This window comes from Passer domesticus, chromosome 26 (genome assembly GCF_036417665.1).
Source record: "Passer domesticus isolate bPasDom1 chromosome 26, bPasDom1.hap1, whole genome shotgun sequence".
NCBI lineage: Eukaryota > Metazoa > Chordata > Aves > Passeriformes > Passeridae > Passer > Passer domesticus.
This window is the reverse complement of record NC_087499.1, coordinates 4,518,749-4,534,783: the sequence shown is the minus strand read 5'-3', so window position 1 is coordinate 4,534,783 and position 16,035 is coordinate 4,518,749. Positions and strand designations below refer to the sequence as shown.

Genomic DNA, 16,035 nt, shown 5'->3' with positions numbered 1-16,035 from the left:
CAATGCCTCGTGGCCATGGTCATGTCACAGTCATTGTTATGTCATGGTCCCAGTCATGGACATTTCTTGTCCTCATGGCCATGGTTGTGTCATGGTCATCTCAAGGTCGTAGTCATGGTCATCTCATGGTCATCTCTTGGTCTCAATGTCTTATGCTCATGGTCATCTCACAGTCGTAGTTATGTCTTCATCTTGGTCATGGTGTCAACATGACAGTCATGGTCATTCCCTGATCACCATCATCTCATGCTCATGGTCAACTCACCATAATTGTCATCTCATTCCTGATCACCATTATCTCACGGTCATGGTCATAGTTCTGCCAAGTTCATATCATGGTTATTGTCATGGTCATCTAATGTTCATAATAATCTGTTTATCACCATTATCTCATGGTTGTGGTCACCCTGTAGCCTCAATCATTTCATAGCCATGGTCGTATTGTGGTCATCTGCTAATCTCAATCATCTCATGCTCATGGTTGTGTCATGGTCATTGCATGGTCATCTCATGGTCTTGGTCATCTCCCAATCACGATTATCTCATGCTTATTGACATCTCACTGTAATGGTCATCTCATGGTCACCTCATGGTCATCTCAAGGTCATGGTTGTGTCATTGCATGGTCAAGGTCATCTCATGGTCTGGATCACTTTGGCCATAATGGTTTCATGGTCATTTCATGGTCATTTCATGGTCATTTCTTGGTCACCTCATAGTCATATCATGGCCACAATCACATCATCAAAGCTGTGGTTGTGTCACAGTCATGGTTCTTCCATGGTCATGGTCATCTCACTGCAATGATCATCTCATGGTTATAATCATGTCATGGTTGTGGTCATCTCACGATTATCTCATGATCTTGGTCACCACATGGCCATGATGTGTTGTGGTCACTTCATGCTCATCTTTTGGTCACAGTTATCAAATGCTCACAGTCATGTCATGGTCATCTCATTGTTGCCTCATGGTCAACTCATGGCCACAATCACATCATGGTCAACTTACATCTGTGATTGTGTCATGGTTATTTCTTGGTCAACTAATGGTCAAAATCTTGTCATGATCTTGATCATTTCATGGTTGTGGTTGTATTATGGTCACAGTCGTGGTGATCTCATGGCCTTGATCACCACACGGCCACGGCTGCATTGTGGTCATGTCATGGTCACAATCATCTCATGGTCACAGTCATCTCATGACCACCTCAGGGTGATGGTAATTTCCTGATGACCATCATCATGCTCATGGATATCTCACTGTAATGGTCATCTCACAGTCACCTCATGATCATGATCACACGTGGCCATGGTGTGTTGTGATCATCTCCTGGTCATCTCTTGGTCACGATGATCACATGCTCATGGTCAACTCACAGTCATGGTTATCTCATTGTATGGTCATCCCATGGTCATGGTTGTGTCATGGTCACGTTCATGGTGATTGTATGGTCACGGTCATTTCATGGTGATCTCACATTCAATTCATTTGCCACAATCTTGTCATGGTCATCTCTCAGCTGTGGTTGGGTCGTGGTCATGGTTATCCCATGATCAGCCTTCTCATGACCTTCACCTGGTCATAGTGTCATGGTTTGACCCTGGCACAGTGCCAGGGCCCCCATGAAAGGTCCAAAATGGTTACTGTGAGATGTGACCCGGAAACAGAACAAAGCAGGCTCTCACTTGGGGATGGAGGGAAAAACACAACACTTTATTCATTACAATATCTAAAAAGGAACACACACAAAGCTAAGAATGAAAACCCTCCAAATACATTCTTCCTCCCCCCTCCATTTTCTCCACAGAATGAAATCACACCATAGATTTCCACCCTGTCACCATCTCTCACATAATCAACTTTCAGTCCATTATCACCCCTCAAATAATCAACCCTCAAATCCATCAGGCAGAGAGGAGTCCCCCCTTGCACTATAGGCTTCCCCTGGAAACACAATTAAAACCTCTTGTGTTTCCGTGTCACCCATGGCCCTGCCCAGAGAACATCGGCCCTCATGACTTCTCCCCTGCCATGTCCAGTGCTCTCACCACTGGAGCTGGGCCAGGACTGCTTTTAGGGATCCCCATTTAAAGATGCTCCACCCATTTCCAGAAGCAGCAGTCTCTCAACTTCAGGACACCAATCCCCCCCAAATTTCACCCCTTGGGGCCGAGGGGCCTCATGAACAGAGATCTCAAACCCTCTCTGAAGACAGAGGGCATCTCACACCCTTCTCACCCATCTTTGTTCTCGCCACTGTTTCACCTCTCAACTTTGGGACACCAGTCCCCCCCAAATTTACCCCCTGGGGCCGAGGGGCCTCATGAACAGAGATCGTCCTCTCCGTGGAGACAGAGAGCATCCCACACCCTCCTCAGCCGTCTCTGTTCACACCGCTGCTTCACTCTTGACTCCAAGGCATTGCCTCCCCCTAAATGCAGTCTCTGGGTCACAGGGAAAAAACACGGGTCTGTCCATGGCTATACAAGAAAGAGTCCAGCCCAAGGCCACTCCATCATCTCTTCCCATCTAGGATTCTTCTCTCCTCTTCCAGCTTTTCTCACGCTTGCCCATTTCATCTCTCATCTCTCTCCTCATCCTGATTCAGGAGGATTCAGTATTTGTAAGGTTTCCATTAGTCTACAAAGGGGTTAAAATCTTCCCTTCTGCCTGCCCAGGACTCCCACAGCTGCCGCATCCCCCGCTTCTGGCCAGCTGAGCTGCCAGCACAGTCTCTATCACTCTCTCCGGGGGGGCTGCCCAAACATCCCAGGTCTCCTCCACCCCTGCAGCTTGCAGGGCTCTGGCCTCCTCCCACAGGCCGCATGGCCTCCCCTGCCCCACCCAGACGCAGCTGGGCAGGGGAGAGGTTCAGACTCCACTCACCAACGCTGGATTCCCAAAGCAGAAGTTCTCTGGGAATTTCCTGCTTTTAACCCCTGTGGGTTCTCAGAGGCGTATCCAAACCTCAGTGGCCACCACAAGTGCCAATTTCAAATCTGGCCACTGATTGGTTTGACCACGACTTTTCCAAAAACTCACTTCTGGGTCAAACCAAGACACATGGTCATTTCCTGATAGTCATCATCTCATCCTCAGTCATTGTTATGCTCATCTGATGTTCCCAATCACATCATGGTCAGCTCATGGCCATCTCATGGTCACAATCATCACATGGTCATGGTTGTCTCATTGTTATGGTCATCTGGTGGTCATTATTGTATCATGGCCATGGTCATCTCTTGCTCATCTCATGATGAGCAAAAGCTCATCATGAGCTCATCTCATGGGGTCTTTATAACCCCGTGGCCATGGTTAAGTCATGGTCACCTCATGACCTTGATCATGTTATGGCTTTGTCATGGTCATGAAATGCTCATGGTCATGATATGGTCATGGTCATCTCATGGTCATCTCATGGCCAGTCATGTCATGGTCATCTCCTGATCACCATCATCTCATGTTTACAGTTGTCTCCTGATCACAATCATCTCATGTTCATGGTCCTCTCATGGTCACCATCTTATGCTCATGGCTGTGTCACGGTCATCTGACGGTCACAGTCCTCTCACGGTCATGATCATCTCATGGCCATGGTCACAGTCATGGTCATCACACGGTCATCTCATGGTGAGCTCATAGCCACAATCATACCATGGTCATGTCAGGATCATAGCTGAGTCATTGTTATGGCCATCTCATGGTCATGCATAGCAATGGGGAACAAGGACACATGGACCTCCTTGCTTGCTCCAAGAAGATTGTTTATTGTAACCAACTGAACCTTTTTATACTTTAAACTTGACCCAAACGTTACTGAATTAAGCACACATTGGCTGCCTGTTGCTGCAGTGTTGCTACTGACATGTCCCTTTACCCAATCAGCTCTCTGATCGTGTGGTGTCTATGAATCTCCCCAGCCAATCCCTGCCTCACACACGAGGTGACCACCAACCCACTCTCTGGCCATCGACCTGCAGCTGAACCTTCCCAGAGTGTCTTTAGGTGAACAGAAGTGAACAGGATTGAACAAAAGTGGAAAAGGTCCTTATTCTGTAAGGCTTTTCTTATTTCTCACAGTTATCATCATCATCATCATCTTAAGGTCATGGTCATCTCATGGTCATCTCACAGTCACCTCATGGTCACAACTGTCTCACAGCCATGGTTGTGCCATGATCATTTCATGGTCCTGATCACCACAGAGCCATGGTATGTTGTGGTCATCTCATGGTCACCTCTTGGTCAAGATCATGTCATGGTCACAGTCATGGTCATCTCAAGGCCTTCATCATTTCATGGCCATGGTGGTGTCATAGTCACCTCAAGGTCATCCCATTGTCATGATTTTATGGTCATCTCATGGTAATGGCCATCTCATGGTCATGGTCATTTCCTGATCACCATCAGCTCATGGTCATGGTCATCTCATTGTAATGGTCATCTCATAATCATGTCATTGTCACTTCATGGTCATCTCATGGCCACAATCACGTCAGGGTCACCTCAAGGCCGTGGTTGTGCTATGGCCAACCCATAGTCATCCCTTGGTCCAAACCATCTCATGGTCAGGGTTGTGGTTGTGTCATGGTCATCTCATGGTCATGGTCACAGTTGTGGTCATCCCATGGTCATAGTCATCTCAGGGTTGTGTCACTCATGGTCACTCTCACGGCCATCTCATTCTCATGTCATGGCTGTGGTCATGGCCAGGGAACCCCTACAAGATCCTGAGCCCTGATTTTGGGACACTCAAGGACCACTGGGGACAACAAGGCCTGGCCTGACCCCTGCCCCCATCGCACTTCCCCTCCAGGAGCCCAACGCAGCCAAACCCTCCTGGGGACACCTCGGACATGGGGCACGGAGCGGGAAATGAATCCCAGGGGAGGAGCAGGGTGTGGCTGGCAAGTCCCCATCCTGCCCCTGGTGTCCCAATCCAGCTCCTTGTGTTCTCATCCAGCTCCTGGTGTCCCCATCCCAGTCCTGGTGTCCCCATCCTGCTCCTGGTGTCCCCATCCTGCTCCTGCTGTCCCAATCCAGCTCCTGATATTCCCATCCTGCTCCTGGTGTCCCCATCCCAGTCCTGGTGTCCTCATCCTGCTCCCAGTGTCTCCATCTCTGTGCCAGTGACCCCATTCCCATTCCTGGCTCCCAGAGATAAACTGCCAGACACTGGAGGAGGGAACCTGAATTTATTGCCCAAAGCAGGATTTATTGCCCAAGGAGGATAATTTCACACCAGAAGTGAAGCATTGAGAATATCTGTGGTTCTTGCCTTTAAAACATTGGAAAACAGGAAACTGATCCGTTAGCAAGAGCTGTGGGGTGGGTGGGAGCAGTAGGATGAGCTCTGATCCATTAGCAAGAGCTGTGGGTGAGAGCAGCGGGATGAGCTCTGCTGGCAGCTCTCAGCTTTCCTGGGAAGAGGGAAGGGGCTGGATCCAGCTCCATGGATCACTCAGGCGGTGATTCCTGTCGGGATGAGAGAGGGTCACAGTGTCACCCTGTCCCTGTCCCCATTCCACAGGATAGACCTGGCTGAAGTCCATGGAGAGCAGGAGCTGCTCCAGAATCCCACCTGACCCCACCCCAATCCCGCTGCAATCCTGCTCCATCCATCCCACCTGATCCCACTCCACCCACTCTGCCCCAACCTTGCTCCATCCATCCCAACCTATTTCACCCCATCCATCCTGCCCCAATCCTTCTCTGGAATCCCAACCTGATCCTGCTCCATTCCATCCCACCTGATTCTTGTCTAGAATCCCTCCCTGCTCCCACTCCATCCATCCCACACCAGTCCTGCTCCATGCATCCCAACTGATCTCACTCCAGCATCCAGCTCAAATCCCACTCTACAATTCCACCTGATCCTGCTCTGGACCCTGCCCTGATCCGGAATCCCTCCCTGATCCCAGTCTGTCCATCCTGCCCTGATCCCCCTCTGGAATCCCACCTCGATCCTGCTTTGTACCTGTGCTCAAGCCGTTGGTTCCCACGTCCTTTCCTGCAGAAAGAGAAGATCCATGAGATTCCAGCACAGATCACACACAGGGATTAACCCCAGGATCCATCCTGGAATCTGCACAGAGGGGATCCAGAGCTAGATCCACCACTGGAACTCACCGGCTGCCGGGTTGTAGCCTTTCCTGTCCCTCCTCCCTGTGGAAACAAAGTGGGATCAGCGTTGGTGGCACAGGATTCCCAGAATGGCACCGGGTGGATCCGTGCCCCTTCCCGACCCCCATCCCGTGTGTTACCAGACTGGAGCCTCCAGACAGCGAATCCGATGAGGACGGTGAGGATGAGGATGGCAGCGATGACGGACACAGCGACCACCACGGTGAGATTCCCGCCAGATGTCGGCTCTGGGAAAACAGGATAGTGAGGAGGGGGAGAGGAATCCCCATTTGGGAATTCCAAATTCCCAATTCCCACACTCCCAGCCTCACCCCAAGCGAAGATCCCGGGCTCCAGCATTCCAGGATGCTCCACCCTGCACCGGTACAGCTCCCGCTCCTCCGGCAGCGCCTCGATCCTGGCCCAGGTGTGGAAGGTGCCGTCGCTGTTGGGAACGATCCCGCCCCACTCCGGCCCCTGATCCAAGGTATCATCCCCCTTCATCCAGCTGACTGCGATGGTGCTGGGGTAGAATCCGTACGCGTGGCAGGACAGGATCAGCGTCCCGTGTTCCTCTTTTCCGGACACATGGACATCAGGGGGCTCTGGAATGGGATAATGGGGGAATTCATGCATAGAGTTCCATGGGAATGGGACTAGAGTGTGCTCTACCCATGGAATTCCCTAGGAATGCGATTGGGGTGAGCTCTATGTGAGCTCTACCCATGGAATTCCCACTGGAATGGGATGGAGATGAGATCTGCCCATGGAATTCCATGGGAATGGGATGGGAATGAAATCTTACTATGGAACTCCTAAAGGAATGGGATGAGAGTGAGAAGTACCCATGGAATTCCCAATGGAATGGGATGAGGGCGAGATCTACCCATGGAATTCCCACTGGAATTACAGGGTTCCCAAGTCCTCCATTCTCAAATCCCAAATTCCCACAGGAATTCCCATGGAATTCCCACTGGAATTACGGTGTTCCCAAGTCCTCCATTCCCAAATCCCAAATTCCCACAGGAATTCTGCTCCCACCTTTGCGCTCCAGCTCCTTCTGCCCGTACCCGACGTATTTCCGGAGCCATTCTGGGCAGATGTGCTTCAGGTAATTCGTCCGCCTCTCAGCCACGGTCCCTTCCTGTTCCCAGCGCCTCCTGGTGATCTCAGCAGCGCTGTCGGCCGCCACGAATCTCCCAGATTCCAGGTCAAAGGAGATGAAATCCCGCCCGTCGTAGCCATACCGACTCGATCCACGGACGCTCCCGTCGGACAGGAGGTCACAGCCATAAAGCCACAGCCATGTGTGGAGACCTGGGGGGATTGCACCCACAGAGACCCATGGAATTGTGTCCCAGCCCCACAGAGCCCCATTCCAGCCCCATGGAGCCCCAGAGTCTGATGGAGGCCCATAGAGCCTCATCCCAGCCCCTTGGAACCCTGTGGATTCACATCCCAACCCCAGGGATCCCAACCCAGCCCCACAGATCCCATCCCAGCCCCATGGATCCTCGCCCCAGACCTACAGATCCCATCCCTGCCCCACAGATCCCATCCCACCCTATGGATCCCCTTCCTAACCCCATGGATCCCCATCTTAACTCTGTAGTTCCCACCCCAGCCCCACAGATCCTATCCCAGCTGCATGGACCAAATCCCAGCCCCACAGATCAGATTCCAGCCCCACGGATCCACATCCCAGCCTGTGGATCACAGAATATCCCATCCCAGCCTAACAGATCCCCATTTCATCCCCTTGGAGCCCTGTGAATGCACACCTGAGTCCAACAGTTCCAATTCCAGCCTAATGGATCCTCACCCCAGCCCTACAGTTCCCATCCCCGGCCCCCAGATTCCATCCCTGCCCCATGGATCCCATTCCAGCCCCACAGATCCCATCCCAGCCCCATGGATCAAAAGTTATCCCATCCCAGCCAAATGAATTCTCATTTCAGCCCCTTGGAACCCTGTGAGTCCACACCTGGGACCTAAAGATCCCATCCCAGCCCCACAGATCCACATCCCAACCCCATGGATCCCAACCTGTCCCCACACATCCAATCCTAAGCCAATGGATCACAAGATATCCCATCCCAACCTAATGGATCCCTGTTCCAGCCCCTTGGAACCCTGTGAATGCACACCTGAGACCTACAGTTCCCATCCCAAACCTATGGATCCTCACCCCAGCCCTACAGATCCTATTCCAGCCCTACAGATGCCATTCCAGCCCCACAGATCCCATCCCAGCCCCGTGGATCCACATCCAAACCTGTGGATCACAGAATATCCCATCCCAGCCTAACAGATCCCCATTTCAGCCCCTTGGAGCACTGTGAATCCACTTTGGAGACCTATAGATCCCATCCCAGCCCCACAGATCCCATTCCAGCCCCATGGATCCACATCCCAACCCCATGGATCCTAACCTGTCCCCACAGATCCCATCCCAGCCCCATGGATAACAAGCTCTTCCATCCCAACCTAATGGATCCTCATTTTCAGCACCTTGGAGCCCTGTGAATGCACACCTGAAACCTATAGATCCCATCCCAGCCCCACAGATCCCATCCCAGCCCATGGATCATAAGCTATTCCATCTCAGCCTAATGGACCCTCATTTCACCCCCTTGGAGCCCTGTGAATCCACAGTGGAAACCTACCGTTCCTATTCCAGCCCCACAGATCCCCATCCCAGCCTCATGGATCCACATCCCAACCCCATGGATCCCAACCCAACCCCACAGATCCCATCCCAGCCCTGTGGATAACAAGCTCTCCCATCCCAACCTAATGGATCCTCATTTTCAGTACCTTGGAGCCCTGTGAATGCACACCTGAAACCTATAGATCCCATCCCAGCCCCACAGATCCCATCCCAGCCCATGGATCATAAGCTATTCCATCTCAGCCTAATGGACCCTCATTTCACCCCCTTGGAGCCCTGTGAATCCACAGTGGAGACCTACCGTTCCTATTCCAGCCCCACAGTTCCCATCCCAGCCCCATGGATCCACATCCCAACCCCAGGAATCCCAACCCAGCCCCACAGATCCCATCCCAGCCCCTTGGATCACAAGATATTCTATCCCAACCTAATGGATTCCCATTTTAGCCCCTTGGAGCCCTGTGAATGCACACATGAGACCTACAGTTCCCATCCCAGCCCCACAGATCCCATCCAGCCCCATGGATCCCCATCCCAGCCCCCCAGATCCCCCCACTCACCCACGCTCTGGTTGTACCGCTCCCGCAGTGTCTCCAGGCTCCTGGCATCGATGTGCTGGCTCCTCACATTGGTCTGGGTCCCCCTGTCCCAATATTCCTGCTCAACTCCATCCTTTATCCACTGCGTCAGTGGCACTTTCCGGCCCCGCTCGCTGTCGTAGCGCGTGAAGGGGATCCCATCCAGGTACCCAATGACCATGTACTGGGGGACCCCCAGGCTGGGCTCTGACACCGCCACGTGCAGGTAACGCAGGGAGTGGAGAACTGGGGGGACACAGAGATTTGGGGGGGTTGAGGGGGTCACGGATCAATGAAAGGGGAACTGGGAGAGCTGGGAAGGGGTTGGGGGATCCTGGGGCCAAGGAAAGGGCGTGCAGGGTGGGAGAGGTGGGGTGGACAGGAAAGGGCCTGCAGGGGGTCCTGGTGTCCAGGAATGGGGGCTCAGGGGACTCCAGGGTTATGGAAGGGGATGGGACTGGGAAAGGTGGAATGGGGGTTCCAGGGGATCCCTGTGCCCAGGAAAGGGAGTCCAGGGGTCCCCAGTGCCAAGGAAAGAGGGATCACAAGGTGGGGAGACCTGGGATGGCTGGAATGGAGGGCTCAGTGGTCCTTGATGCAAAGGAAAGGGGGAGCTAGGGGATGAGAAAAGCAAAAATGGGGGTCCAAGGGGTCTCAGGGATAAGGAAAAAGGGAGTGTGGGGACTGGGGAAGGCAGGATGAAGAGGAAAGGGGGTGCAGGGGGGGATTGGTACTGGATAAGGGGCTGCAGGGAGGTCTCAGTGCCCAGAATGAAAATTCAGGGGAGTCCCAGTGCCCAGAATCCCCCCAGGGACCCTCCCGGACCCCCTGAGACCCCCCTGCAGGATGAGCAGGGGGTGGAGAACTGGGGGGATGCAGAGACTCAGGGGTCTGGGGGCATCCAAGAAGCAGGAACGGGAACGGGGAGAGCTGGGAAGGGTCCAAGGCTCAAGGAAGGGACTGGGAGAGGCGGGATGGGGGATCCAGGGGGTCCCTGTGCCCACCAAAGGGGGTCCAGGGGTCCCTGGTGTTGAGGGAAGTGGGGTCTGGGAGCTGGCAAAGGCAGGAATGGGGCTCCAGGGGGTCCCTGGCTCCTGGAAAGGGGGGCCTGGGGCTGGGAGAGGCGGGCGGGTCCTGGGGACGCAGCCTGGGAGACGCGAAAGCGAGACGGGGAAAAGGGGAACTCCAGGGAATTCAGCTGGATCCCTCTGGATCCTCGCTGAGACCCCCTGGGACCCCTAGGATCCTGTTTTGTGAAGCAACAGGAGTGGAAAATGGGGGGGACACGGAAAGTTGGGAGATCTGGGGGGTCCAAAGGTCTGGGAAATGAGGGGGGGCAGCGGGGTCCCAGAGCACTGATGGGGGTTCGGGGACATCCCAGTCCTGGATAAGGGGGTGCAGAGGGGTCCCGGTGCCCAGGAATGGGGGTTCAGGGGGGTTCCCGTGCCACGTTTCAGGGTTCAAAGGGATCCTGATCCCCAGGAATGGGAGATCCGGTGGGTCCCAGTGCCAGATTAGAGGGTGCAGGGGGGTCCCGCTGCCAGGAAATGAACCGTCACGGGGTCCCCGTGCTCAGGAATGGGGGTTCAGGGAGGTTTCCCTACCCAGGGATGGGGATTCAGGGTGTTCTCTTCCCAGAATTCGGGGTTCAGTTGAGTGCCAGTGCCGGGAAATGGGGGTTCAGGGGGGTCCCAGTGCTGGAGAAGGGGGTACAGGGGGGTCCCGGTGTCCAGAAATGGGCACTCCTGCCCGTGCTCAGGAATGGAGATTCTGTGGATCCTGATGCCCGGGAATGGCGGTTTGGAGGGGTTTCCCTGCACCATGGGGGTCCCGGTGCCAGATGAGGGGGTATAGGGGGCTATAGGGGGGTCCAGGTGCTGGGGAAGGGGATTGAGGGGGGGGTCACAGGACTCAAAAAAGGGGTATGTGGGGTGCCCCTGCCAGAGAATGGACGTTTAGGGGGTTCTGGTTGTCAGAAAAGGAAGTTCAGGGGGTCCCAGTGCCCAGGAATTGCAGTTCAGGGGGGTCCCGGTGCCAGATAAGGGGGTACAGGGGGGTGCCGGTGCTGGGGAAGGGGATTGATAGGGGTCACAGGACCCAAAATGGGGGTTCAGGGGGGTTCCCCTCCCCAAGAAAAGAGATTTAGAGGGTTCCTGGTGACCAGAAAGTGAAGTTCAGGGGGGTCCTGGTGCCCGGGAATTGCGGTTCAGGGAGGTCCTGGTGACCAGAAATGGGGGTTCAGGGGATCTCGGTGCCAGATGAGGAGGTACAGGGGTGTCCCAGAGCTGCAGAAGGGGATTGAGGCAGATCAAAGGACCCAAAAAGGGGGTTTAAGGAGGTTCCGGTGCCCAGGAATTGCGGTTCAGGGGTTTCCCGGTTTCGGGGTTCCCACTCACCTTTGGTCGCGCCCCCCGGGTCCCCCAGGAGCCCCAGGAGCAGCCCCAGACCCAGCGCTGCAGCCATGGCGCTGCTCCGCTGCGGCCCCGCCCACAGCCCTGGCCCCGCCCCTGCCCTGGCCCTGCCCCCAGAGCCGCCTCCGGCCTCGCCATTGGCCCCGCTGTTTACTGTCCGCCAATGGCAGCCCGATCTGCCAGTGACGTCACAAGTCGCCGGGCAGATCCCGGTCTCCCAGGTTGGGACGCGGAAGCGAAAATAACCGAGGAGGGCGGGGAGGGGAGGGGACGGGGGAATTCCGGAGAATCCCTCTGGATCCCTCTGGATCCCCCTGCGACCGCCCTGGAGCCCTCTGAGAACCACCTGGGACCCCCTAAAGAAAGCGCCGGGAGTGGAGAACTGGGGGGACTGGGGAATTTGGGGGATCTGGGGGTGCAAAGGTGAAGGAAAAGGGCGGGTCTGGGGTCTGGGAAGGGCGGGACGGCCGGGGAGGGGGCAGGGGGTCCCAGAACACGTGAAGGGGTCCAGGAGGGGGTCCCAGTCCAGGATAAGGGGGTGCAGGGGGGTCCCCATGCCCAGGAACGGAGGCTCAGGGGGTCCCAGGTCAAGGAAAGGGGGGTGAGGGCAATGGGGGGTCAGGGGGTCCCTGTGCCCAGGAAAGGGGGGTGAGGGCAATGGGGGTCAGGGGGTCCCTGTGCCCAGGAAAGGGGGTGCACGGGTCCCCGGTGGTGAGGAAGGTGGTGGGTGCGGGCTGGGGAAGGCAGGACTGGGGGCCCAGGGGGGGTCGGGGTCAAGGAAAAGGGGGGACTGGTGTCTCTGAGAGGGGGAGGGCTGGGAAAGGGGTGCAGGGGAGCATTGGTGCTGGATGAGGGGTGCAGGGGGATCACCGGGCTGGATAAGGGGTGCAGAGGGGTCCTGGTGTGTGAGAATGGAGTGTTTGGGAGGGTTTCAGTCCTGGATATGGGGGTGCACGGGGGTCCTGGTGCAGCAGAATGGGGGTTCAGGGGTCCCAGTGCTGCATAAGGGGATGCAGTGGGGTCCCGGTGCCCCAGAATTGGAGTTCAGGGGGAGTCCCTCCCCGGGAATGGTGGTTCAGGGGGGTCCCCGTGCCAGATTATGGCCTGGCTGGGATCCGGTGCTGGGCACGGGGTGCAGGGGGTCCCCGTTCACAGGAATGGGGGACTTGGGGGGGGTCCTGGTGCAGCAGAATGGGGGTTCAGGGGGTCCCGGTGCCTGATAATGGGATGCACTGGGGTCCTGGTGCCCAGGAAATGGGGTTCAGGGGGTTCCCTTCCTGGGCTCTGGGGTTCAAGGGGTCCTGGTGCCTGAAAACTGAGGTTCATGGAGGTTCCAGTGCTGGATAAGGGGATGCAGTGGGTCCCGCTGCCCACAAATGGGGTTCATGGCTTTTTCCGTGCCCAGGAATGGGGGTGCAGGGGGTTCCAGACTCCAGTTAAGGGGTGCAGGGGTTATCGGGGCTGGGGAAGGGGGCACAGGGGGGCTCCTGTGCCCCAAAATGAACGTTCACGGGGGTCTCTGTGCCCAGGAAGGGGGATCCGCCTGGAAATGGAAGTTTGGGGGTGTCCCTGTGCCCCGGGAATTGCGGCTCAGGGGGGTCCCGGTGCCGGGGCAGTCCCCGGTCCCCGGGCGGATCCCGGTGCCGCAGCTTGGGAGACGCCAAAGTGACCGGGGCAGCGCGGGGAGGGGGAGCGGACAGAGGAAACCCTGGGAATGCCCCTGAACCCCCCCGGGACCTGCCAGGACCCCCGCAGGACGCGCAGGGGGTGGAGAGCTGGGGGGATGCAGAGACTGGGGGGTCTGGGGGCGTCCAAGGCTCGGGAAAGGAACGGGGAGAGCCGGGAAGGGTCCAAGGCTCAAGGAAGGGACTGGGAGAGGCGGGATGGGGGATCCAGGAGTCCCTGTGCCCACCAAAGGGGGTCCAGGGGTCCCCGCTGTTGAGGGAAGTGGGGTCTGGGAGCTGGCAAAGGCAGGAATGGGGCTCCAGGGGGTCCCTGGCTCCCGGAAAAGGGGGGGCTGGGGCTGGGAGAGGCGGGCGGGTCCCGGGGACGCAGCTTGGGAGACGCGAAGGCGAGTCGGGGAAAAGGGGAACTCCAGGGAATTCATCTGGATCCCGCTGGATCCTCGCTGAGACCCCCTGGGACCGCTGAGACCCCCCTGGGACCCCCTGGAACCCCTTCCAGGAAGCGCCGGGAATGGAGAACTGGGGGGACGCAGAAATTTGGGAGATCTGGGGGTCCAAGAGCCGAGGAAAAGGGCGGGTCTGGGGTCTGGGAAGGGCGGGATGGCCGGGAATGGGGGTGCAGGGGGTCCCAGAGCACTGACGGGGTGCGGGGGGATCCCAGCCCCGCATTAAGGGTTCAGGGAGGTCCCAGTGCCCAAAAGTCAGGGTTCAGGGTGTCCCCGTGCCAGGGAATGCGGGTTCAGGGGGAGTTTCCTTCCCGGAATTCGGGGTTCATGGAGGACCCGGTGGCCGGGACTGGCGGCTCCAGGGGTGTGGGTGAACAGAAATGGGGGTACAGGGGGGTTTTCCTGCCCAGAAATGCGTGTTCAGGGGGGTCCCGGTGCCAGATGAGGGGGTACAGGGGGGTCTCGATGCTGGGGAAGGCGATTGAGAAGGTTCACAGGACACACAATGGGGTTCAGAGTGTCCCCGTGCCAGGGAATGCGGGTTCAGGGGGAGTTTCCTTCCCGGAATTCGGGGTTCAAGGGGGTCCCGGTGGCCGGAAAGGCGGCTCCGGGGGCGCCGGTGATCAGAAATGGGGGTACAGGGGGATCCCGGTGCCAGATGAGGGGGTACAGGGGAGTCCCGGTCCTGGGGAAGGGATTGAGGGGGGTCACAGGACCCAAAAAGGGGGTTCAGGGGGGTTCCCCTGCCCGGGAATAGAGGTTTAGGCGGTTCCCGGTGCTCGGAATGGGAGTTCAGGGGGTCCTGGTGACCAGAAATGGGGGTTCATAGGATCTCGTTGCCAGATAAGGCGGTACAGGGGGGTCTCGATGCTGGGGAAGGCATTGAGAGCGGTCACAGTGCCCAAAATGGGGGTTCAGGGGGAGTTTCCTTCCCGGAATTCGGGGTTCAGGGGGGGTCCCTGTGCCGCATAAGGGGGTACAGGGGGCTCGGGGTGGCCGGAAATGGGGGTACAGGGGGGTCCCGGTGCCAGATGAGGGGGTACAGGAGGGTGCCGGTACTGGGGAAGGGGATTGAGGGGGGTCACAGGACCCGAAGTGGGGGTTCAGGGGGCTTCCCGGTGCCCGGAAATGGAAGTTCCGGGGGTCCCGGTTCCCGGGAATTGCGGTTCAGGGGGTCCCGGTTTCGGGGGTCCCACTCACCTTTGGTCGCGCCCCCCGGGTTCCCCAGGAGCCCCAGGAGCCCCCAGAGCAGCCCCAGCCCCAGCGCTGCAGCCATCGCAGCCGTCCCCGATCGCGGCCGTGGCGCAGCTCGGGAGACGCGAAAGCGAAAGTGCCCGGGGAGCGCGGGGGGAGGGAAAGGAGGAGGGGAAAGGGGGAATTCCGGGGGATTCACCTGATCCCCTCCTGGCACCCCTCGGGAACCCTCGGGGATCCATCCGGGACCCTGCACGGGCGCTGGGACCCCGACCCCTGATTGCCAATCTCCTCTCTCTGTCTGCTGATCTCTCCCTTCCCTCTGGGGGATCACAGATCCCGGAGCGGCCGCAGAGCCCCGTGCCCAGGCCGGGTTTCCAGCAAAGGGACCCCTGGGGCTGAGGTGCCCCGGGCTGGCCGGGAATGGGGGCGCGGGGGTCCCCGGGGTGACGGAAACGGGGGATCCAGGGGCTGGGAGAGGAGGATACCCGGGAAAGGGGGTGCAGGGGGGGACTGGTACTGGATAAGGGGGTGCGGGGGGGTCCCAGTACCCAGAACTGAAATTCAGGGAGGTCTCAGTGCACAGAATCCCCCCAGGGACCCTCCCGGACCCCCTGAGATCCCCCTGCAGGATGAGCAGGGGGTGGAGAGCTGGGGGGATGCAGAGATTGGAGGCTCTGGGGGCATCCAAGAGGCAGGAACGGGAACGGGGAGAGCCGGGAAGGGCCCAAGGTTCAAGGAAGGGACTGGGAGAGGCGGGATGGGGGATCCAGGGGGTCCCTGTGCCCACCAAAGGGGGTCCAGGGGTCCCCGCTGTTGAGGGAAGCGGGGTCTGGGAGCTGGCAAAGGCAGGAATGGGGCTCCAGGGGGTCCCTGGCTCCCGGAAAGGGGGGGCTGGGGCTGGGAGAGGCGGGCGGGTCCCGG

General features: G+C 57.5%; 1 protein-coding gene across 1 annotated transcript; it reads right to left on the bottom strand.

The window, feature by feature from the left end:
- Positions 1 to 5,179: 5,179 nt before the first annotated feature.
- Positions 5,180 to 11,838, bottom strand: LOC135286322 (class I histocompatibility antigen, F10 alpha chain-like). Its single transcript, XM_064399435.1, has 8 exons — positions 11,772 to 11,838; positions 9,358 to 9,621; positions 7,168 to 7,443; positions 6,459 to 6,731; positions 6,267 to 6,374; positions 6,133 to 6,168; positions 5,981 to 6,013; positions 5,180 to 5,478 (listed from the first exon to the last, which is right to left on the bottom strand). Exons 1-8 carry the CDS (start codon positions 11,836 to 11,838, stop codon positions 5,465 to 5,467), a joined length of 1,071 nt encoding a protein of 356 aa, XP_064255505.1. The 3' UTR covers positions 5,180 to 5,464.
- Positions 11,839 to 16,035: the final 4,197 nt, after the last annotated feature.

What these genes read in the sequence shown, in the direction of transcription:
- LOC135286322 (XM_064399435.1), bottom strand. Translation starts at nt 11,838, where the DNA reads ATGGCTGCAGCGCTGGGTCTGGGGCTGCTCCTGGGGCTCCTGGGGGAC. An exon ending in GCGGTACAACCAGAGCGTGG is followed by an intron (nt 7,444 to 9,357) that starts GTGAGTGGGGGG and finishes CAATCCCCCCAG; the next exon opens with GTCTCCACACATGGCTGTGG. An exon ending in GCCCGGGATCTTCGCTTGGG is followed by an intron (nt 6,375 to 6,458) that starts GTGAGGCTGGGA and finishes CTGTTTTCCCAG; the next exon opens with AGCCGACATCTGGCGGGAAT.